This window comes from Theropithecus gelada, chromosome 14, assembly GCF_003255815.1.
Source record: "Theropithecus gelada isolate Dixy chromosome 14, Tgel_1.0, whole genome shotgun sequence".
In the NCBI taxonomy this organism is placed as follows: domain Eukaryota; kingdom Metazoa; phylum Chordata; class Mammalia; order Primates; family Cercopithecidae; genus Theropithecus; species Theropithecus gelada.
The window spans coordinates 10,597,962-10,622,045 of NC_037682.1; the positions used below are offsets into that span (position 1 = coordinate 10,597,962).

The 24,084-nt window shown below is 60.4% G+C and overlaps 1 protein-coding gene across 1 annotated transcript; it reads left to right on the forward strand.

Annotated features, from left to right (window-relative positions):
* Positions 1–7,177: 7,177 nt before the first annotated feature.
* On the forward strand, positions 7,178–24,034 carry MACROD1 (MACRO domain containing 1). Its single transcript, XM_025355296.1, has 9 exons — positions 7,178–7,226; positions 7,462–7,491; positions 22,279–22,395; positions 22,829–22,950; positions 23,032–23,062; positions 23,190–23,263; positions 23,558–23,639; positions 23,722–23,756; positions 23,907–24,034. The coding sequence occupies exons 1-8, from the start codon at positions 7,178–7,180 to the stop codon at positions 23,724–23,726; spliced, it is 510 nt and encodes a 169-aa protein (XP_025211081.1). The 3' UTR covers positions 23,727–23,756; positions 23,907–24,034.
* The last annotated feature ends 50 nt before the right edge of the window (positions 24,035–24,084 follow it).

Consider the following 24,084-nt stretch of genomic DNA (forward strand, 5'->3'; position numbering starts at 1 on the left):
GAATGTCCAGGAAGCCTCCCGCCTTCCACCTGGGCCGCCCCACCTCGGAGGACAGTGACCTTGGCCTGGGGGGACAGAGCTTGTCAAACAAGCAACTGCTCTCACAGCTTGAGATGCCTTTGAAGTCTCTTATTTTATCTTCAAAATTCAGCACATTTCACATTTTATTCCATCTGCGGGGTGCTTCTAATCTAAAACATGTTTTAAACGACTCGCCCTCAAGTCACACGGATACCCACCGCTGGCCTGCAGGAAATGGGGCATCGATTTCTCAAGAACAAAACCCGCTCCCCTAAGCCCCCTGTGGGGCCAGGCCTGCCAGCTGGTCAGATGGTGGGACAGTTGGCAGTCACGGAGCCCCTTGGAGGTGCCAGGCTCTGTGCTGATGGCGGGGATCTGGGCTCAGGGAGGGCAAGGGGGATGCTGGGGAACACACTTTGTGGGAGCACCAAGGAGGCTTGCTATCCCCAGGGGAAGTCTGAGAGGCATCCCGGAGGCAGGGGTCACCTGGACACTGCAGTAGCCAGGAGGCCCCTCCTGCCACCACTTGTGCCCCCAGTCCCTTCCCTGTGTGGTTCATCTGTCCTCTGTCTAAACCCCCCAGCAGCTCCCACTTCTCACTAAGGCTCTCAAGGCCCCCCAGGGGCTGCTCCTGCCTGACCCCCCCCACTTCTGTCCTCCCTCCCTGCTCCTCACTCAGCCCCCGAGGCCTCAAGGCCTTTGCTCCTCATCCCCCACCCCTGCCTGGCTGTGCTGCTCACACCAGCACCAGGGTTCAACAGGCCCCGCCCGCCCCTCCAGACCCACTGCCCGCCGCCACCCCCACCCCTTGCATTTCCTTCGCGGCCTCTGGCACTCACAGGGATTCTTGTGCAAGTTGATTCTCGTGCTGTCTTTCTTGACGATCTCCCGGCCAGCTGATGCACCATGTGCCAGCAGGGCTGTGCCCATCCGTGTCCCAGCACCCGGCACACGGTGGGGCTGGCTGCACACTTGTCAGAGGACAGAAGGCTGAGATCCGCCTCACAAGGGGGAGGGGAGAATGAAGGTCAGGCCAGGACACTGGGTGACTTAAGGGAGCAGCCCCCAGCCCCCCACTCCTGGCCGGGGCCCCTCCAGGCAGCTGAGGCCAGGGTGAGGCACAGAGCAGCAAGCAAGGGGAGTGGAGGCGGCCTCCAGGGACTTGCAGGTGGGCTGTGCCCGCCTCAAAGTCACCGCTGTGCCTGCTCGCCCGGCCTCTCCCTGGCCCAGGAACCTGCTCAGCGCTTTCCTCGGGTCACTGCGTCTCCTCTGACGTCCCAGCCCCCGCACAGCGCCCCTCACCACCCTCAGCAGCCCCCCTCCCTGGGCTGGAGGATTTCGTCCCTGTCAGGGAACAGCAGAGGCAGCTCCTGCACCTTAGCACCTTCGTGGCTCAGGCCTCCTGCCACTGCCCTTGGAGCAGCCCCTGTCGCCTACACAGCTCCCGGCCCAGGTCCTGCCTCCCGAGGGCCCCCGGCCTTGGCCCTGGGATGGGCTTCTCTGCATGGCCCATGGTAGAGAGCTGAAGCTTGTGAGTCAGGCAGGCAGACCCAGCTCAAATTCAGCTGAGTGACTCTGGGCACCATCTGTAATGCCCATGGGCTCCTTTAGGAACTCATTAGTGGGCACCTGCGGTGAGCCAGGCACTGTGCTGAGAGCTGGAGAAGAACCGTGGGGGAGACACCTGAGGGCAGGAGTAGGGGTATCAAGATAGGCACCTGGGGGCCGGGCGTGTGACTCACGCTTGTAATCCTAGCACTTTGGGAGACAGAGGTGGGTGGATCATCTGAGCTCAGGAGTTCAAGACCAGCCTGGCCAACATGGTGAAACCCCGTCTCTAAAAATAAAAAAAAATGAGCCAGATGTGGTAGCTTGCACCTAGACTTTCAGCTACTCGGGGGGAGGCTGAAGTGGGAGAATCGCTTGAACCCCGGAGGCGGAGGTTGCAGTGAACTGAGATCCAACCACAGCACTCCAGCCCGAGCAACAGTGAGACTTCATTTCCAAAAAAATATAGGCACCTGGGAGGGGATTCTGGAGGCAGTGATAATGACTCATGGCCCCCCAGGAGAGCATCACTGGGGACCAGGAGACCTGAGGAGGTGGGGGATGATGAGGGCCGCCTCCAGGTAGAGGTGCCATGGCAGAGTCTATGCAAAGGGCCTGGGGCTGGAGAGCATGGGGCAAGTTTGAGGACCACGTGTACGGCAGAGGGAGAGGAGGAGAGGAGGAGATGGTCTATGGGGCCTAGAGATCTGCAAGGAGCCAGTCTTTATCCTAAGAGCAAAGGGATTTCTCATTTCTCACTAAAGCTCCCAAGGCCCCCAAGGCTCCCCACCGCCTGGGGGGTGGGTTTCATGGGGCAGCTAGGGCCAAATAGGAGATTTTACCTCCTCTCCAAATGTACATTGTGAGAGGATCACTTTCCATGGCTCGGCGTCCTCATCTGTGAAACGGGTTTGTAATCGCGTCTTCCAAACAGGGAAAGGATTGAGTGAACTGTGCACGCACCAAGCTCACCCAGCCTGGGCCCAGGCTTTCCACCTGGTTCGTCCCTTTCCTCCATCACAAATAAGTTATATTTTATGACTTGGTTAGCGTCAAGACAAATGTATTAATATTTTATCTGATAACATTGTCTTTGACCTAAAAGTTCATTGTTTTCTTCTGATTTTAAAAGAACTACAACATCTTTGTGGGCCACTAAAAGTGTCATGGGCCTAAGCATGTGCCTGCTGTGCCCAGCGGGGAGGCTGGTCCTGCCTGGGCCCTGGGAGACTGGCAACGCCCTCTCAGTGAGGTGCTGGCTGGTAGGGTGCCGTCGTCATGCACGTCCCTGTGCCCCTCCCTCCATGCCTTCTTATCCCTCAAGCCTCAGCTCAAATGCCACCTCCTCCGAGAAGCCTTCCCAGTCTGCAGACTTCAGCAGATCCCACACACCCCCGTTCCCCTCGCCATACCCGGGGCAGCTCTCAAGTCTGCTCCCAGCTACCCCTCCGGTCAGGACTGGAAGCTTCCAAGGCCCAGGGACTACATACTGTTCTCTTCTCTGTGCCTGCTGCCCAGCACAACCCTGGCACCCAGTTGGCACTCAATTCAAATGTTTTGTGTGGAGCATGGAGGAAGGGCTGGGTGCCACCTGTGCCTCAGGCCTCCTGTGACCTGTCATGACAGTTTCCAAACACTCAGGTCTGGCCCTCTCCCTTTCGCTGGGCAGCGGCCACCTGCCAGCCTCTAACTAGACTGGGAGCTGGGCACAAACTGGGGAGCTACTGCGCCCTGCCCTCAGGGACGGCAAGTGCTGGGGCAGAGGAGGGCCGGGAGGAGGGGTGTGTGGGAGATGGAGACTGAGACTTCCAGGCCCCCAGTCCCCAGGGACCGTCAGCAGGGGACAGAGGACTTGGCAGTGACTGGCATTGAGGGGTGCCACCCCAAGGTCACAGGCACAGCACCGGGCTGGGAGCCAGTTAATCAAATCCCAGGGAGCGTGGCGCAGGCACATCCTCGGGTGGGGGGGAACCCGATGGGGCCGGGCTGCCTCCGCCTGCAGACTCCAAGAGCAGACCGCAGACCGGGGGCCCCACAGCCTCCAGGGTGTGCTTGCTGCTGGGAGGCCCCACCCCTACCCAAAGCCAAAGCAAACTGTGCCCCTCCAAGCTCCCAGGGCCAGGCTTGGGTCCCCCACTCAGCCCCACACAGCATTCAAAGACCACTGTTTGCTGGGAGCAGGTCTGGGTCCCTTGGGTGGGGCCAGGTCATGAGCCCCAGCTTGGACTCGCAGTCCAGTGCCCATCCCCCACCTCACGCGGCCACCGCCTGCCCGAAGTCACCATGCCTTCAGCAACAAGAGCCTTTCGAGACAGGCATGTTGGGGGTCAAGAAAAGGAGCTGTAACAACCAGTGCTCCCGGGCCCAGCTCCGTCTTCCCTAGTCCCCAGATACTCTGTGAGCCTCAGTTTCCTCCTCTGAAACTGGGTTGATGACTTGTATAAGGACCAGAACCTCCCAGCAAACTGAGGGGGGTATGGGATGCAGTAGAGAAGGGACTTAGAGGCTCAGGCCGGTGCCAGGGACTAGCTGAAATGAAAAGGGCTGGCCACGGACCAAGATGTTGGGGTGCACACAGGCCTGAGGAGCAGGGAGACCCGAGAGGCCCTGCCCTGGGCTGGGTGGCCACACCCGGAAGGCTGTCTGTTGGCATCGGCTGGCACAGCCGCCCTAGACTCTTCTCCGCAAGCCCCCAGGCCATTTCCCTGCATAGCCTGGTCCAGCTGTCAGCCTTGGAGGCAGCTTTATGGAGGCACCATGTGGCCGGGTGTCGAGGCCCAGGGGAGGCCACCAGAACGGGGGCCCGGGGAAAAGAGGAGCTGAGGAATGGGGTCCCAGGCACCAGGTCGGCCACCTGCCCCCCGGAGCCCTCACCCATGGAATGTCAGGCAGGGGGGCTGGAGAAGGGGACATAGACTGGCCTCCCCAGGCACCCACTGGGTGTGGGTCAGGCCTGGGACCAGGTCCTCTGTGCAACCGAGTCTGAGCCCCCAGCACTGGGCCGCAGCCACTCTCTCCTGCCTGTGGCAAATCACATCTCCTGGCCTGGCCTCCCCCACCTCCACCCAGTGAAGTCTTCCCTCTGCCCCCATTCACCCCTCCTCAGGCTCTGGCCGGGTTACTATCAGGCTGGTTCACCCCTCCTGAGGCTTTGGCCGGGTTACTATCAGGTCAGTTCACCCCACTCACCTTGCCGGGTGCAGTGCAGGCCACACACAGTGGAGTTTGGGGTGCCAGGTGGGCAGGGGGATAGCATCACCTTCCCACAGGGGCCCGCAGAACAGCAGGTCAGCACCCCTCCCCTACCACCCCTTCAAGGCTCGCTGCCAACCTATTTGGCACGGTGCCGTCTTTGAGCAGGAGCCAGCTCATTTGTGGCCGGTGTTAATTAAGAGAGAGAGGTGATGGGGGGATGTGGGGAGGGGCCAAGGAGGGCAGCTGCCAACCGCTGCCAGGACTGCCCAGGCCGAGGGGCCTGGAGCTGGACCGAGACCTGAGATGCCCCTCCTCCCTCGCTAGCTCTGGGGTGGCGCTGCCCAGATGCCCAGCCCTCGCCTCTGCAGCTGCACCTGCTGGGGTGGGGAGTGGGTGGAGGCTACATCTGGGGCTTGCAGGGTGCTCTGCCTGGTTTTGAGAAGGCAGGCCCCACCCCTGGCCAGGGAAAGGCAGTCCCTCTGACCGACCCTCAGGCAGTGTCGCTGGGGTCCGCTGGCTTTGTGGCTTGGCCTGGAGTCAGAAAGACTCTGTTCCAATTCTGCTGCTGCCATCCCATGACTCAAGCTCCCTGAGCCTCAGTCTCCTTCTCTGTAAAATGGGAACCATCACACCTCCCTTGTGGCTTTGTTATGATAATAAATGGCCCCATCTGTGCACCAGTCTGTAGCACCCAGTCTACACCCAGCAAATAGTCTCGGTCAGCAGAAATGTACATTCGTGCCCAGGCACAGTGGCTCACACCTGTAATCCCAGCACTTTGGGAGAACATGGCGAGTGGATCACTTGAAGTCAGGAGTTCGAGACCAGCTTGACCAACTTGGTGAAACCCTGTCTCTACCAAAAATACAAAAAATTAGCCAGGTGTGGTGGCACATGCCTGTCATCCCAGCTACTCAGGAGGCTGAGGCAGGAGAATCACTTGAACCTGGGAGGTGGAGGTTACAGTGAGCCAAGATGGCGCCACTGCACTCCAGTCTGGGCCACAGAGCCAGACTCCGTCTCAAAAAAAAAAAAAAGAAAGAAAAAAATGTGCATTTGTGGGCACAGGCCCCACCCAGAGTCACTGGGGGGCCCGCCCCTCTGCAGCCTGTCCGGGGCCAGCCTGGGCACCCCATTGTGGTCTGGCTCCCTGCTCTCCCTCCGGCTCCGACTGTGGCTCATGCTCCCACTGCCTCGCTGGCACCACTCAGCTCGCCTCCCCCTCACTTCCCGCGGCCCCCACCCCTGCTCTGGGAGCGCCCAGCCGCTCCTCGCCTCTCCATCTTAATTAGCTGCTTGTATTAATCTCGCAAGTAACGTGGCAACTTGCAGCCTTGGGTTTTCGGGCTGTGGAATTAATTATTCCCCAAGCGAAGAGCTGTCAGCTCTGGGAGACCAGCCACTCGGAGCCGCCCGACACCACTTAGCAGCGTCCATGCCATCCTCATGGCATCGTGGGCCCACAGCCTGGCTGGCCCAGCTTGGCTCTGTGTCCCCCCATCCTTCCTACAGAAAGGGTTGCAATGGACTGGGCAGATGGGGTGGGTAGCAAAGCCGTGTGCAGAGCTGAAGGCCCCACCTGGGAGCCAGGACTCCTCAGCAGAGGGGCGAGCACAGCTGGCCTCTCACTTGGCCAGCATCTGGGCCTGGGCAGCACCTGCCTGGCCTCGCCCGCTGCTTTCCCTGATGAGCTCTGACAGTTACCACAGACGCAGGCTGCAGGCGGGAGCCGGAGCCCAGGCTGGGGGCAGCGTTGGCATGCACAGCTCTGGCATTCCTGCAGAGAGGGGCTGCCAGCCTCACTGTGCCCCCGTGTCAGCTGCATGGTGGTGGGGGGCAGCCAGCCGGACAGACTGAGACGGACAGGGCTGTGCAGGAAGGTGGCAGCCACAAAGCTGTCAGTCCAGCTCTGCCTGGCAGCGCCACCCCTAGTCTGAGGAGGGGGCGGGGACCCAGGCCTTCCTGCAGCGGGGCTCAGAGCGGAGGACCCCTCTCCATTGGCCTTCACACCAGCCGGTGAGGTGGGGCTGTTCTCCCACATGGGGAAACTGAGGCATGAGGCCACATGGCCTGTCACCCCGCTGTTGATCCGGCTTTGGCTTCAGTGGCGGTGTTCCAGGCCCTTACCTGGCGTGCCTTGCCCCTCTTGCAGTTGGGCGCCTTGCCCCCACCCCCGCCCCCATCTGCGCCCCCCAGCGCTGCCCCGAGTTCTCAGTCCTCCAGCTCTGGCCCTGGGCAGCGCTTAGCCCGGTTGCAAAGGTGCAGTTGCTTCCTAGTGGCTTCCAGGCTGTGCCCTGCCGGAAGCTGTGAGCCCTGGGGACAGATCCTTTCCTCCCCACATCTCTGCACCAGGCCTGGCGCTGACCGGCCTTAGGAGATACTGTGGGCAAAAGAGCAAAGGAATGAAAGGGCCATGGCAGGGGCCATCCGCCTCTCTGGACCACCCATGCACTTGCGTTCGGGTGAGCGGGCAGGCCCTGGTAACTTTCCTGTGTCCCCAGCCCCACCACCCTACAAACCCTAGGCCCATGAGGAACCTCCTCTCTCTCCACCATCATCTACCACCGCCCCAGAGGGCTCAAGTCTGAAGACCCAGCTGGCAGCCCACTCCCATCTTGACCTCACCCTCCCCTCAGGGCTGATACTCCCATCGCAGCCCCTTCCCCACTGATCTGCCTTTGTCTCTCTCTCTTGCAGCCAACAGCTCCCTGCTCGGAGGCGGTGGCGGTGAGTGGACCTTCTGTCTTGGTGGGGGTGGGGGTGCGGTGTGGCATCTCCCCTGCCGAGTCTGTTCCTCCCCTGCCCCTCAGCCCCGGCGCCCAGCTCATTGCCATCCACCTTCCCCGCTGTCCTCACAGGGTGCCTCCCTCCCCAGAGCTGGAGACCTGGATGGCAGGCCTGGCACCCTCACCACCAGACAACCCGGGCCAGCTCCCCACCCCTCTGAAGGCAGGCCTCCTGCTCTGTAACTGGGCGGGGGCCACAAGTGTGGTGGAAAAAACCCAGCCCTGACCTTGATCTCCCTGTGACCTTGGGCAGCTCTGTCCCTCTTGGCCTCAGTTTCCCCACCTGTGAGGGCAAAATTATCATCTCTGCCCTGCCGTTGGACCTTGGGCTCTGCAGCCAGGACAGGGAGAGACCTGTCAGCTTTTGTTAACGACCATTGCCATTGTTAACGACCACAACGGAGCAGGGGTTCTGGCGGGGCCAGGCAGGCAAGCAGGAGGTCAGAGGTCAGGGTGGACCTGGCCGCAAGTGATACAGGCCAGGTCACAGGTACCAAGTGGGGGTGTCCCTGTACCCCCAGCACCTGCCTCATGGCCAGCCCACCCAGAGCAGACCACATCAGCCCCTTAGCCCAGTCCCTCAGCCCCCCAGCTGGCCGGGCTGCCCGCTGTCTGCACAGGCAGCAGGATGATTGGTGAGCCAGGGGCCAGGGGTTAATGCGCCGTCGGATAAATCCCGGGGGCCGTGTTTACGGCAGTGGTGGCGGGGCCCAGGCCAGGTTTTAAAAGGGGGAAAAATAAAAGGGGCATGAAGGTCAGGAATAAATAAGAGCAGCGTTAAGAGCTGTCAGTGACCAGCCAGGATGCAGAATGGGGGTCTGTTTGTGGCTGAAATGTTTTCCCTCCTCCCCATTCTCCTCTAGCTGTCCCCATGGAGGTCACAGCTCCCTGGAGGCCTCACAGAATAAGGGGCTTTGCTGGGGACTGTGGTCCTGAAAACAGGCCACCTAGGACCCCCTTCCGAAGCCTGTCCTTTTGGAGGACACTTTGCAGACCTGACACCTGCGTGTCCCACCCACAGCACCCTGCCCTTCCTCTGTTCATTCATTACCCTTGTGTGCCGGGCTCCCTGAGCTGGGTGCCGGGACAGGTACTGCCGGGCACAGATGGGCCTGGCCTCTGTCCCGTGAGCTCCCAGTGCAGATGACAGCACCACCAAGACACAGGGTGATCTGTGGTGTGGGCTTGGGGGTGGGAGTGGCACCGTAGGAGCTTGATGAGGAGTGCCTGTCCCTGCTCGGGCATCAGGAAGGCTTCTAGAAGGAGGTGGTGCCTCCACTGCAATCTGAGGGATGCATAGGCGTGAGCCCAGTGAAGAGTGCTGGGAAGGGTGTCCCGGGCAGAGGGAACGGCGCAGGCAAAGGCCTGAAAGTGGAGGAGAGGGAGGGGAATTTAGGGAGGCTCTGACACAGGAATGGCTGGAGCCCAGCCAAGAGGTGCAGAGACACGAGATGGCCCAGGAGCCCAGAGAGCCTGTGAGGAGCGAGATCCTTAGCTCTTCAGTTCAGGAAGATAAAGGATCACAAAGGGGGTGGCCTTTCAGTCCCACACCAGCTCATCAAGTCTCTTCAGCCACAACCCTGCCAGGGTTCTCATCTCACTCAGGGCCTGGGGCAAGTTCCTTAGCATGGTTCGTCAGGTCCCCAGTCACCTCTGACAGTCACCTCCACGCTGCCACCCTCCCCACTTTGCTCCGGCCACCCTGGCCTCCCTGGACAGGCCCCGCCCACTCCTGCCTCCGGGCCTTTGCCCTGGCAGTTCCTTCTGCCTGCAGTGCCCTTGCTCCAGTTGTCCACGCGGCTGCTCCGTTCACTCTGACAGGCCTTCACTTGAATGTCGTCTCTCAGGAGGGCCCACCCTGGCCCCTAGCTGAAATTGCGGCTGCCTCCCCTGCCCCATGCTGGCACTCCCTCGGCCCCCGCCCTGCTCTGGTTTTAATTTTTCTGAGCACCTGTCTCCTTCTAACGTGCTATATGATTTACTTATATATGATGTTCCTTGTCTTCTACCCCTGAAAATGAAAGACTATCTCTTGCACCCAGAACCGGGGCTGGCACTTACAAGTGCTCAATAAATGTTTGTAATCCCAGCCTGTAATCCCAGCACTTTGGGAGGCCGAGGCAGGAGGATTGCTTGAGCACAGGAACTTGGGAGCAGCCTGGGGAACATAGTAAGACCCCATCTCTACAAAAAAAAAAAAAAAAAGAAATCAACCAACTATGGTAGCACGTGTGCCTATAGTCATAGCTCAGGAGGCTGAGGTAGGAGGATCACTTGAGCCCGGGTGGTTAAGGCTTCAGTGAGCTGTGATTGTGCCACGGCACTCCAGCCAGGGTGACAGAGTTAGACCCTGTCTCAAAAAACAAGGAACAAGGGGCCAGGCATGGTGGCTCATGCCTGTAATCCCAGCAGTTTGGGAGGCCGAGGCAGGTGGATCACCTCAGGTCAGGAGTTAGAGACCAGCCTGGCCAAGATGGTGAAACCCTGTCTTTACTAAAAATATAAAAATTAAGGCTGGGAGTGGTGGCTCACACCTGTAATTCCAGTTCTTTGGGAGGCTGAGGTGGGCAGATCACGAGGTCAGGAGATGAAGACCAGCCTGGCCAACATGGTAAAACCCTAAAATACAAAAATTAGCCTTTTCTACTAAAAATACAAAAATTAGCTGGGCATGGTGGTACACACCTGTAATCACAGATACTCAGGAGGCTGAGGCAGGAGAATTGCTTGAACTCCATAGGCAGAGGCTACAGTGAGCCAAGATCGCACTACTGCACTCCAGCTTGGGTGACAGAGTGAGACCCTGTCTCCAAAAAAAAAAAAAAAGTTTATTGAATGAATGAACTACAGGTAAAGGTGGGTGATCTGTGGTGTGGGTGTGGGGTAGGAGTGGCACCGTAGGAGCTTGATGAAGAGTGCCTGTCCCTGCTTGGGCATCAGGAAGGCTTCTAGAAGGAGGTGGCACCTCCACTGCAATCCCAGGGACTCTATGCATTAAGCAGCGACCTTACCCAAGGGCAACCAGTGGAAACCACAGATGTTTTGGCAAATCAGGAGTGGCTCACAGATGGCCAGTAACCTCACTCTAGGAAGTGGAGGGGCCCTGCCCTGGCCACTCAGGGGCACGGTGGAAGCCTCTCTGGTTCCCCTTCCAGCATTTAGGGGTGAGGAGCGACTGGCACAGGCCTCTCACACAACCCGACTGATGCAGAGATGGACGGGGCGGGTGCCCCTGGAGGAAGTGGGCCCAGAGTCCAGCCTTTTAACATGGGCTGAGATTTATGGAGCCGCCGCTAGTGCTTGCTGGGCCTGTCACTCTGCTAATGTGATTGGAACACAGTGGAGGTGGCGGGGAGGGGGCTGTGGTAGGGACGAGGCTGGGGCTGGAATGGAGCCCAGCCTGGGCCCCGGAGATGCTCTGCCCTCCCCTATACCCCTGCTCCTCCCACCATCCTTTGAGTTCATCCAGCTCTAGTCCCCTACCTGCCCAAGTTAGACCCCACCTGACTCTGCCCAGACACACCCGTCTTCCCCTGGAGTCCCTGGACATCCCTCCTACATGAGTTCAGGCCTCTACCCACGCCCCTCCCATGACCACCCACCCATTGTTCGAATAAGCACAAGGGCCATCCTGCCTGCCCCAGCCACTCTGCCCAGAACCCTGACACACACCACTGCTCCGTGTCTTCGTCCCACAGCCCTGGTTCCCTGCTTGTGTTTTGTGTTTGTTCTTCATTGCCTGCTTCCCCACCATTCCGGTGGCCATTCTGGAGTCCATTCTGGACTCTCCCTGAGGGCAGGATTATGGGAGATTCTGAGCCCCTAGAAGAGCTTCCTGCTCTGAAGTAAATAATTAACATCTGTGGTGCAGTGAGCTGGGAACACAGCTGTCAGTCTGGCACCCTCATCCCATCCCCTCACCCTGGGGGGGACTGCCAGCCTGCCAGTCCCTCAATGGAGTGGGGCAGTAGGCAACACCCTAGCCAATACCCCAACCAGCATTCTAGCCAACACCCAACCAGCATCCTAGCCAACACCCCAACCAACACACCAGCCAATATGCCAACCAACACACCAGCCAACACCCCAACACACCAGGCAATACCCCAACCAACACCCCAACACCCCAGCCAACACCCCAACCAACACACCAGCCAATACGCCAACCAACACACCAGCCAACACCCCAACACACCAGGCAATACCCCAACCAACACGCCAACACCCCAACCAACACACCAGCTAATATGCCAACCAACACACCAGCCAACACCCCAACACACCAGGCAATACCCCAACCAACACCCCAACACCCCAGCCAACATGCCAGCCAATACCCCAACATGCCAACCAATATGCCAGTCAACACCCCAGCCAACACCCCAGCAACATGCCAACCAACATGCCAGCCAACATGCCAGCCAACACCCCAACCAACACACCAGCCAACACCCCAACCAACACCCCAACCAACACCCCAACCAACACCCCAACCAACACCCCAACCAGCACCCCAACCAACACCCTAGCCAACACAACACCCCAACCAACACCCCAGCCAACATACCAGCCAACACCCCAACCAACACACCAGCCAACACCCCAACCAACACACCAGCCAACACCCCAACCAACACCCCAGCAACATGCCAACCAACATGCCAGCCAACACCCCAACTAACACCCCAAGCAACACCCCAACCAACACCCCAGCCAACATACCAGCCAACACACCAGCCAACACCCCAGCCAACACACCAACACCCCAGCCAACACAACACCCCAACCAACACACCAACCAATATGCCAGTCAACACCCCAGCCAACACCCCAGCAACATGCCAACCAACATGCCAGCCAACACCTCAACCAACATGCCAGCCAACACCCCAACTAACACCCCAAGCAACACCCCAGCCAACACCCCAACCAACATACCAGCCAATGCCCTGGCCAATGCGCCAGCCAATACTCCAACACCCCAACCAACACCCCAACCAATACCCCAACCAACACCCCAGACAACACGCCAACGAATACCCCAGTCAACACCCCAGCTAACACCCCAACCAACACCCCAGCCAACACCCCAGCCCATACCTCAGTCAACACCCTGGTGTGGGTGGTGGTGTGGAGTTCCTGCCAGTAGGGGCAGGCACAACTGGGGCTCAGAAGATGGGACTGGGCCTGGCCTGCAGGGCTTTGGGGTCCAAGCCCACTGTTTTTACAGCAAATGTGCAGTGATTCATAGCAAGAGAGGGCTGCAGTCTCAGGGGAGCAGAGACGGGAGTCTCCCGGGCACCCCCAGTGCAGTGAAAGCCCCAGGGGCTGCTGGGGCTAAAGGGATTTAACCTGGAGGGCACAGGAATACTGTGCCTGCCTCACTCTGGGCCTGAACCCCCACCCACCAGGCCCTGGTGCCGAACTAGATGGTGCTGGCAATGCAGTGAGTCCCGGGGAAGTCCCCCTACTTCCCTACTGCCCATTCCTCCCTGGGGCTGTCTCTGAGTTGTGGGGGCTATGCCAAATGCTGGGACTCAGCCTTCAGGGAGACCCAGTTTGGTAGGAGGCTTCCCAGCAGAGGGAGCATTTGACTTGGGTCCCAAAGGCTAAATAGGAGTTCTGCAGGTAGAGCAGGATGGAGGGCCCCCAGGGAGAGGGCCTGTGTCAGCTTCAGGGAGGCCTGATGGGCTTGGGGCAGCCACCAGCCTTCCCGACAGACCCTTTGGCCTGGTGACTGCCAGGCCCCCTCCTCTCTCCCACCTCCCTCCTGGAAAGCTTTTACTGGCTCAATAAAAACATTTTTTAAAACACTCTCCTATTGTATGGTAAGAAGGGAGGCAGGTCCTAAATCAGGATGGGAATCGACAGGGCCCTGACGCGTGTCTCTCCTGTTTATTAGGACTGAAATGTTTACTCGGCGATAAGGAGCCCGCTTTCTCGGGGAGATTTGTGCGCTCTTTTTCAATTACCCCTCGTCTTTCTCTGCCACTTTTGCACTAAAGGGATAATAAATGTATCGGAGCGTTTCAATTATTCATCTAAATCATGACTGCGCCTGCCACGGCCAAGCTTTAGTGACAGATTAATTCAGGGCCGCCTTCCTCTGGCTGCGTGGCCGCCATCTCTACTCCAGCCTGGCCAGCGCCCCAAAGGGTCAGCTCCTGGGGTGGGTGAGAGGGAGTCAGGCAGATCCCCGGCAGGCGGGCAGGACAGGATGGAACCCCATCCCCACCCTCCCCACATTCGGTCTGGGGCCTTCCTGAGGTCAGCAACCCCACCCAAACTGCAGGAGTGGGCCTGCCTGTGTGGGTGCAGCTGCCCCTGCCCCCATGCCGTCGGCCCTGAGCACCCCTGCACCCTGTGCCCGCAGGGCAAGTCCGTGTGTGTGTGTCCCCTACACCCGGGCCCAGCTCCTTCCCACCCAAGAGAAGCCAGGGTGGCTGGGCTTCCCGAGTGCTCCTCTGCCTCCTGTCGCAACCCTCCCACCTAGTTTCGCCTTCCCATGTCAGGGCAGCCCCTCCGACACCCCCTCCACTGCTCTGTTTAGTGAAGGCCTGCCATGTGGACAACACCCTGTCCCGTGCCCGCACCCCAACCCTGGGCGCCTGTGTGTGCGTGGAGCACACCTCTCACCTCTCCCCAGGCCCCACCGCAGACTCCCTCACCTGCTCAGAAGCCGCCACCCAGGGCCGTCCCTCCTCATACACATGCTGGGACCTTGGGGGCCAGCCGAGCACTCTCCCCTGCAACCCTGCCTCTCTCCATCAGGTCTTTCTCTTGCCACTTCCCTCTCTCCCTCGTTTTCTCCATTTCTCCCTCCACACTTTGCCTCTCTCTGGCTCCCTCTCCCTTCTCCCGTCGTTCTTCCTCTCTGGCTCTGACTGGCTCTCTGTTCGTAGACGGGCAGGCCTGGGAGGATTCGCCCAGGCCTCTAAGTATTCAGCACTCGACTCCTTCCCGGCTCCCGAGCGCTCCGCGCCCTGCTCCGGCGCTATCTCCCATCGCCCGGCCGCTGCTAATCCGTGATTGGTTCCCGCCGCCGCTAGGAAAAGGCTCAGCTCCGGCCGCTCCGATTAGCCGTGGCCTTGCTCCACTAGCAGATAACGTGACCTCCGTGACCTGTGGCCAGCCTCAGCCCTCTGGAGGCGGGACTGTGTGCGGCCCTCCCCTCCCCAGCAGGGCTGAGCTCAGAAGAAGCAGGCAGCCCAAGGGGATGGGCAGTCCCCGCACCTGTCCCTGTGCCAGTCTCATGGGTGTTGTGTGTGCAGGGTGGGCGTGCCAGGACCCTCTGGCATGGGGCTGTCTGGCAAACGGCAGGGGTAGGGGCTGTGCTTCAGCATAGAAGGGAAGGGCGTGCCAGAAAGAGGGAACAGAAGAGGGCCCAGAGGCCGAATCAGAACACATCCCTCCACTGTTGGAAACTTCCCACCGTGCTGCAACCAATTCCCGGTTGCTCGATTCCTCGCACTGCCCAGGAGGTCCTGTAGAGGCAGCGCGCCCTCCCAGCCTCACCTGCTGGCCTGTTCCTGCCACAGGGCTCTGCCTTTCCTGAGCCTCCCACCTGACTCTCATCCGGGACTCTCCTCCCCACCTCCTTCCAAAGCCAGTTCTTTCTCATTACTCGGGGCTCTGCTCAAATGCCACATCCTGGGAGGGGCCACCTCATCCTTTGAACAGCCTGCTCCTCCCTCCTCCCTCTGGTCCAGCTCCATTTTCCCCTTCTCCTTTTTCACCACCGCCACAACTTAGAGCTGCGTGTCCTGTCCCTAGAACTGTGGCCACAGGACTCCTGGCCCTTACATAGGGCTGGCATGTGGCACGCTGCCCCCCAGCCCTCGTCCGCATTTTTTGAATGGTGCAGAGTTTGAGCCAGTAGGAGGGGCACGGGAGGTAGCGAATTCATCTGAGGGGGAGGCTGCAGGGAGTCCCAGAGAGTCCTTGAAAGCTTTGTTGGAGTTGAGGATTTTTTTCCACGTATCCTGGGGAGCCATGGGAGGTTTTATGACAGGTGGCGCATGCCCTTCCCCAAGGAAAGGCCCCCAGGCCTTCCTGCCACCCCTGCCTGACCCCAGTTGATGATGATGGTGCCAACAGCAGCCAGGCATTCTCAGTACTCATGACATGGCCACCAGCGCCCTTTGAACCTCTCCCTGCAGAATCTCACACACCCTCACCCAGCCCTATGGGAGGCATCATTAGCATCTTCATTTTGCAGATGAAGAAACTGAGGCACTAAGTCCCTGGAGCTGAACCTCACTTCCCACCCCACCCCACAGCTGGCCCCTTGTGTAAGAGGGATGCTGGGACTTGGGCCCCTGTCCCATGGCCACAGCTTTGACCAGGCAGGACTGTGGAGCTCCTGCTCTGCCCCCCAGCAGGCACGATGCCACCAAGCCCCTGCATGCAGCTGCCATAGGGATTTTTAATAACGGGAGTGATTTTTGCATGATGAATGAGGCACTGCCGTTGTGTACATAATGAAGCCCTAATGTTTTCAAATCCCCATTTAAGGAGCTGATCTCACCCCGTAATGAATTTCAGATCACATCACAGAGCTGTTGTCCATCCATCTTGTCCCTGGGGCACCCACCCGCCTTGGCACCGAGAGAGTGGGGCCTGGTGAAGATGGGCTCTGCACCCCACTGGGCTGAGCCCAAGCCTAGCACAGAGCTGGGGCTGGCTAGGGTTTGTTGATTAAATGGGTGACCAGGAGGGTGTGGGCAGAGGCAACGATGGTTCGGCAATGGGCTGTCACTCAGGGTCTTGGCCTGGGAGTTGAATAGAAGCCAGAGGTAGAGAATGAGGAGTGGGCTGGGAGAGAAGAGAGTGCAGGACCCTTGAGTGGGTCACTTATCCAGGCTTTGTGGCTAAACCTTCCCTCTGCAGTGTTTGAAGCCTGGGGCAGCAGGTCAGGTGTCTGCCCTTGATGCAGTTGGTACCCTCTCAGAGACTCAGTTTGCCCATTTCCCGGGGAGCCTGGCCCCTTTCTGCCTTAGCATCTGGTATTTCTGTAGCCCTCCTCCGGAAAGGGAAACCAGCACGGGCTGCACCAAGGCTCGGCTGCCAATGCCCTGCAGGTTGTGCCTAGCTGTCCAGGCGGGAGTGGTCCCTGGAGCCCAGACCCCTCGTCCTTCCTGGGCTGGAAGGGAAGCACACCCCTCCCCCAACCCCCAACTCACACCTCTGCCTCCCCAAGGCCCTCTGTCCCCAGCCCCTCCTGCCTGCCTTCTCAGGGGCACCTCTACCCTGGCAGTGCGGCCCGTCCCTGAGATACAAGGCCCCCAAGAGCATGACGGGGCAAAGGAATCCCCTGCCTGTGAAGTCCGTGGCTGAGCCTCAGCCTCCCATCTGTAAAAAGGGGATCCCCCCACACAGCCCCCGGAAGCTCATTTCAGAGGCGTGAGGTTGAGCTAGAGAGGTATGAGACTCGGCACCTGAGAGGCAGGGCCAGACGCTATAGTCACAGGGCAGGCCGGAGACCCAGCCAGCCCAGGCCCCACTCACCCTCACAACCAGGCCCCGCTTCCTGCTCACCTCCCTACACTTGGGGCCCACAGGAGTCTAGGAAGGTGGGGAGCAGGGGCGAGAGCTGCCCAGGCAAGGCCTTACACTTTGCTGTGTGGCTCTGGGAAAGTGACTTTCCCTCTCTGAGCCCATCACTACTTCCGTAAGATGAGGGTTAATAATGTGAGTCTTGGTCAGGCGCGGTGGCTCACGCCTATAATCCTAGCACTTTGGGAGGCCGAGGTGGGCGGATCATGAGGTCAGGAGTTCGAGACCATCCTGACCAACATGGCAAAACCCCATCTCTACTAAAAATACAAAAATTAGCCATGCATCATGGCACGCACCTGTAATCCCAGCTACTCAGGAGGCTGAGGCAGGAGAATTGCTTGAACCTAGGAGGCAGAGGTTGCAGTGAGCCAAGATCATGCCATTGCACTCCAGCCTGGGCAATGAGCAAAAACCTATCTCAAAAATAAATAAATAAATAAAATACTACAGATATTAGTTTCTGCCCCTGCTCTCACTGTTGGGCCTTGGACAAGTTGCTTAACCTCCCTGGTCCTCAGTCTCCCGAATCCTTGACACCTCCCAGCATATCTCAGTGCTCCCCACCACTTTTTTTTCTTTTTTTCTGAGATGAGGTCTTACTGTGTTGTCCAGGCTGGTCTCAAACTCCTGAGCTCAAGCAACCCTCCCACCTCAGCCTCCCAAAGTGCTGAGATTACAGGCATGAGCCCCCCCTCCGAGCCCCCACCACTCTCTTGAGGCCAGAGCTCTGAGACTCAGAGAGGTTAAGTGACTTGCCCCAAATCACCAGCAATCTCGTGGCCAGGAATTCTGGGAAGAGAAATCCCAAAGAAGGCACACCATAGGCCAGCCCCACGGGATGGCAGGGAGAACGGGGGAGCATAGCGAGACCAGGGGCAGGTCCAGGCCTGCAGGTTGGGGTGCCCTGGCCTCAGCAGGGGCACAGCTGCCCTCCTGGTACCCCGGGCCACTGGCCTCCTCATGTTCCTGTAAATAATTAATTAGCCCCTGCCTGCTTGTTTGTTTAGCATGAGGAATGCTCTCCCACTGAGACGCATTTATTGCTGAATAAATTTAAATATCTAATCTTCCCTTCATGAATATTACAGCACCCTAAATAGCGGCCAACTCATCCTAAGCACTTTGGTGGATGGCCCCACTGGAGCCCGCCTGCCTTCCGCCTCTGCTGGCTCTGAGGACAGCCTGGCTCCAGCCCCAGCCTGCCCACTCCTGGTGCCCTCCACTGCCCCAGGAATGCCCAGGGCCATGGGCAATCACTCGACCCAGCCCTCCTTCCTTCCTCAACATCCTTCTATGGGAGGTGCACAGAGGCTGGGTGGAAGGCAGGCAGGCAGGGCTTTACCACAGCAAAGCAGGGACATGCCTAAGATGGGGCGGAGGGCCAAGGGCTGCTCAGAGGCCAGGGCTTGGGGCAGAGAGAGGTTCCTCCGGGCTCAGGTGAGGGCAGACGCAGCATTTGAGGAGTGGCCTGAGGAACCAGAGCTCACGAAGGAGATGGGAGAGCCCACTGGATGGAGGGAGCCGTCAGCGCTGGGGGCAGCCAAACCATCCAGAAAGGCAGTGGCCTCAGAACACTGTGCAACAAGAGGCCACCAGGGCAGCCCCTCTGCTGGGAGAGGACGTACTGATGTGGGGAGACACTGCCTCCCGAAGAGCGTGGACCGGGGGTCATTTGAACCAGTCAGCCAGAGTGGTTCAGGGCGAGGCCCTTTCATGGTCCCAGAGGAAGCAGAGCCACCGAGGTTGGGAGCCCAACCTTCTAGCTGTGTGGGCAAGTTTCCCTCTCTGTGCCTCGGTTTCTTCTTCTATAAACAGGAAAAATTTTAAGACAGCGGCTGTAAATCACCACACAGGTGCTTATGCAACAAGAGGGCTGACAAAGGCCATGGGGGGTGAGTAATACCACCTACTTACCAGGCTGAGGCAGGGCAACGTAGCAAGAGCCTGTCTCCAAAAAAAAAAAAAAAAAAACAGACCCGCATGTGTAATCCCGGCATTTTGGGAGGCCGAGACGGGTGGATCACTTGAGGTCAGGAGTTCGAGACCAGCCTGGGCAACATGGTGAAACCCCGTCTCTACCGAAAATACAAAAAATTAGCTGGGCATAGTGGTGCGTGCCTGTAATCCCAGCTACTCAGGAGCTGAGGCATAAGAATCACTTGAACCCGGGAGGCAGAGGTTGCAGTGAGCCAAGATTGTGCCACTGCACTCCAGCCTGGATGACATAGTGAGACAGAGGGCTGATGTGAAGGAGCCAGATCAGGGGAGCTTAGACGCAGAGGAGGGAAGAGGGAAGAAGGGGCTGCAGGGAGGAGGCAGAGGCGTGTTAGGGGCCGTCTTCTGGCCACAGGTGGAGGAATGCTTCATCTTTGACCTGGTGGAGAAACATCTCAGGGGGGCCCCGCCACCCAAGTGGGCTCTGTCTCCCCAGGAAAGACCCCAGGTTTTCTGGTGACTTGGGGTGAGGGTTGAGCTGGAGCCTGGAGGTTGGTTTCGGTGGCTGAGGGCCCTGGAGAGGAGACTGAGGGTTGGTCAGCTCCTGTGAACTGGGAATACCCCACCTCCCAGCAGGTAGCCCCTGGGACCAGGGCTGCTGGTCTTTTCCAGCTGCCTTGGGGTGGGGTGGGAAAAGGGAAGAGGGAAGAGGGAAGGAAGGGCATCTCCCCTGAATGGGACCCCGGGAAGCTTGAGACTCTGGGACCTAGCTTAGCCCCAGGTAAGAACCAGGACAGGGCCTGGAGGGCAGAGCTAAGGGGGCTCTGGGAGTGTGTGTGGGAGGGGTCCTTTGGGCCTATGGCTAAGGACAACAGGGTGCAGGGGTTCCCCTCTGCACTCGCAGGGGAGAGAGCAAGAAGTCTGGTGTGTGGACAGGGAGGGACACACAGGCAGGAGAGGCCAGGCTGCACTCTAGCTTGTTGGGGTGAGGGTGGGGCAGCAGTGGGCTGACAGTGACCTGTCCCTCATCTCTGCTTTAGGGGAGCCCCTCCCCTAAAGCCCCTGGGGCCCCTGCAGAGCCATCACCTGGCCCAGGCCCTGTTCTGGAACTGCTGGCAGTGAGGAGGGGGCATCCGGCCTGAGCCCTCTGCTGGCATTGATTCCAGCTCCCTCCACCTCCCTCATGCCCCCAGGTCAGCCCCAAAGGCCTGGCGGCAGGCCCATCCACTTCCACAGGAAACATTAAATCCCTGAAACACTGAGCTCCACTTCCGAATGGCCCCCACAGCTGGCCGAGGTCGCCTGCAGGGGGGTTAGCCCCCAGAGACCATGAGCACCTGGGTGCCAGGTGGCTGAGGCCTTCAGGGCAGGGTCCGGGAGGCTCCTAGGAGAGCCAGCTCAGACAGGTCCCTGGGCTCACCCCCACACACTGTGAACACCCTGTGTGCACCCACCTCCCATCACACGGATGTACACATACCCGAACATGCCCACAGTCACACTGTTGTAATAACAGGATACACTCACATCACCTCCATTCTTGCCAAATACTGCCTTAAGCACATTACAAAGTTAACTCAATCCTTCCAACAGCCCAATGAGCTCTGAGGTGGGTGCTGTTATTCCATTTTCCAGATGAAGCAACTGAGACCCAGAGAGGTTAAATGATATGTGAGGGGTCATACATCTGTGGCTGCAGAGCCGGGATTTGAACTCAGGCTGCCCAGCTCCACAGCCCAGCCACAGCACCCCATTCGGAACACTCACTGCCCAGCACTGGGAGCTCTAGCCTGGAGGCCTGCTCTGGGCCCTGCCTTCTTGCTCCATCTTAGCCTCCCACTGGGCTACAGTTGCCTTCCTCCTTGCAGAGGAGAGGAGCAGGTGGGAGGGATCCAGGCCTGAGCCATTCTCAGAGTTCCCCTAACCTCTCTGCCCACCCATCCTTGGGACTTTCTGGGAAATTGCCTGGTGCCAGCTCTGGGTAAAGTTGCAGAATGAGGTTTAATTGTGCCCCTAGGGCACAAGAGAAAACAGCAAAAGAAAGGGGCGTGAGCCAGCTGGCATCCCTGGAGCTGTGCTGAGACTGAGGTGATGAAGGAGAAGGGGGCCTTAGTTTGTCCATCTGTAAAATGGGGAATGATGGTCCTCTCTTGATGCCCGCCTGTGAGCACCAGGCAGCTGGTGCCTGAGGAGCTCCTGGTGGGGGCGATCAGAGCTGCCAAAGATGGGCCGTGTCCTCCCGGCCAGCACGCGGCGTTTTCCTCTGTGGGAAGGTCGCTGTCCCGGTATTCCAGATGACACAGTGGACGCCAGAGAGGGGAAGGGGCAGGATCTTACAGCCGATGAGGGGTGAGCCCGGGCTGGACCCAGGCCTGCCTGAGGCCGCGCCTCTCCTGCGGGTGCCCTGGCGAGGTTGGGCTGCTGGAGCGTTTCCTCCACGCCTCCCGCTGCGCCCGGGTTGTTTATCTGAGCCCGGGTCCCCAGAGTCGCTCGCGAGGCCCTGGAGCCGCCCTCGGATAAACAAGCCCAGGCGGGGCCGCAATTAAGCCGGATGCGCTAACGAGGCGGCTCATTAACCAGCAGGAGTTTGTGCGCCAGGAGACCCGGGCCCCGGCGTCGGGCTCACCTGCCCGCGCGGCTGGAAGACCCAGGCTTCAGCACCAGATCTGATCACCTTGTAACAAGGTGGCCTCTGTTTCCTCATCCGCAAAATGGGTCCTAGGCTTTGCCGCCGCCCCGTGGTGGGGCGCCGCCTGGGGAGGTGGGCCTTGGGATCGCACCGACGCTGAGGCCCGGGCGGAGGCAGGGACTGGTCGCAGGCCCTGCGGTACGCCCGGGACAAGGCTAGGGAGGGACGTCGGGGAGGAGGGTGAAGCTTCCCAGTCACCTCGGCTCGGGCGGCGGTTCCTGCGCCGGCGGACCCCGCCTCCCGGAGCCGCCCTGCCTGGGCCCTGGCTGCGCGGCCTGGAAGGGACAGGGTGGGCCGGGTGCGCCCCCTGCCGGCCTCCTTGCGCCACTTCCGCCAGGCCCAGGGCAGTCCCGCTGTGCGCCTCGGTTTCCCCAGATGTGAAACCCTTCGGGCGGGGTGGAGGCAGCGGCCGGAGGCCACGGGGTTGGGGCGCGGCGCCGCGTGGGTCCTCGCACCAACGAGGGGCTTCTCGGGACTAGGGGTGCTCAGCCCGGGGCCGCAGCCTTCTTTGCCAGGCCAGCTCAGTTCCGCCCGCCCTCCCTGCAGTGGACGGCTGCATTCACCGGGCCGCCGGCCCCCTGCTTACCGACGAGTGCCGGACCCTGCAGAGCTGTGAGACTGGCAAGGCCAAGATCACCGGCGGCTATCGGCTCCCGGCCAAGTGTGAGTCCCCAACAGGGCGCCCGTGTGTCACTGGGACATCAGGGGTGCGCCCCCACAGGAGTGCTGGGGACCTACCTCCTCAGGGGGCCCTTCTTAACCTTAAGGGCCAAGACCCGGCCCCCACCCCGCACCCCCCAGGAAGCAGATGGGGGAGACCGTGCGTGGAGGCTGGGGAGGGAGCCGGGGGGCAACGCCTTCGTGCCCACACTCGCGCTCGGGTCTCAGCCGTACCTATACAGATATGGGGAGGGGGCGCTGTGCGCGTGCGGATTCAGGCTCGAGGGGGACCACAGGGGTGGGGGCCTTCGCGGAGGAGGCTCAGCGCTTGGCGGGAAAGGTGTTTCCTGCCCCCTTCTGCCCAGGCCGGCAGGGGAAAGCGAGGGAGCTGAGGGTCGCGTACACCCCGCCGGTCTGACCCCGTCGCCCCCCGTAGACGTCATCCACACGGTGGGACCCATCGCCTACGGAGAGCCCAGCGCCAGCCAGGCTGCCGAGCTCCGCAGCTGCTACCTGAGCAGCCTGGACCTGCTGCTGGAGCACCGCCTCCGCTCGGCGGTGAGGGGCGGCCCGCGGGGGAGGGCGGGAGGCGGGGCGCAGTGACAATGTTCCAACCCCCTCTCACCCCTCCCCGCCCAGGCGTTCCCCTGCATCTCCACCGGCGTGTTTGGTGAGTCTGGAAGAAGTGCAAGGGCCAGGAGTGGGAGGGGCCGGGGGGGACGGGGAGTGGGCGGGGCCTGGTGCAGGCAGGGGGCGGGGCCAGAGCCCGAGACTCACTCCTGCCATGCCCGCCTCAGGCTACCCCTGTGAGGCGGCGGCCGAGGTCGTGCTGGCAACCCTGCGAGAGTGGCTGGAGCAGCACAAGGACAAGGTGAGTCTTGGGCCCGGGCGAGGGTGGGGTCCGCATCCCGGCCAGAGTGACCAGCCCCCGTCATCGCCCAGGGAATCAGGGTGCAGGGCGCAGGGCCAGGCCCGTCCTTTCCTTCCCTGTTTCTCCTCCGCGAGGGCGCCTGGCGGTGGCGAGATGGGGGTGATGGCACACAGCCCTGAGCCTCTGTGAAGGGCGTGGAGCCAGGCAGGTGAAAGCCTGCACCGGGGCGGGCAGTCACAGGATCCTGGGTCCAGGCGTGGCGGCCCGGCCCCGGCTGAGCAGCCCCTGGCGCAGGTGGACCGGCTGATCATCTGCGTGTTCCGCGAGAAGGACGAGGATATCTACCGGAGCCGGCTCCCCCACTACTTCCCCGTGGGTACGTGCCCCGCGCCGCCCCACGGCCCGCCCCTGCCCCGGTCCACCCTGGGGGCAGGCTCTCACTGTCCTCTGCCTTCCAGCCTGAGGCTCCCGCAGCCCACCCTGACCGGGACTGGTAAGCAGGGCCTCGCCCCGTGCGGCGGCCCCGGCCCTAGACTAACCCGCTCACTAACCCCCGCTCACCCCCAAGCAGGGCGGGAAACCACGGGGCAGCCTGGGAGGTCGGGGACGCCCACAGACACCTCTGACTCTGCTCTGCCCTCAGACCTGCCTTCGGGACCTCGCTCCCAGCTCTGAGAGGTCGCCAAAGCCTGCAGCCTGGCCTGGGCCCGGCCAGCCCTTTTTTCCCTCCGCGCCCCGCCCGAGGAGCCTAATAAAGATCACGCTGTGGCAGCTCCTACTGTCTGAGCTCTGACTGGGGGAAGGAGGCGGCCCAGGTGTTG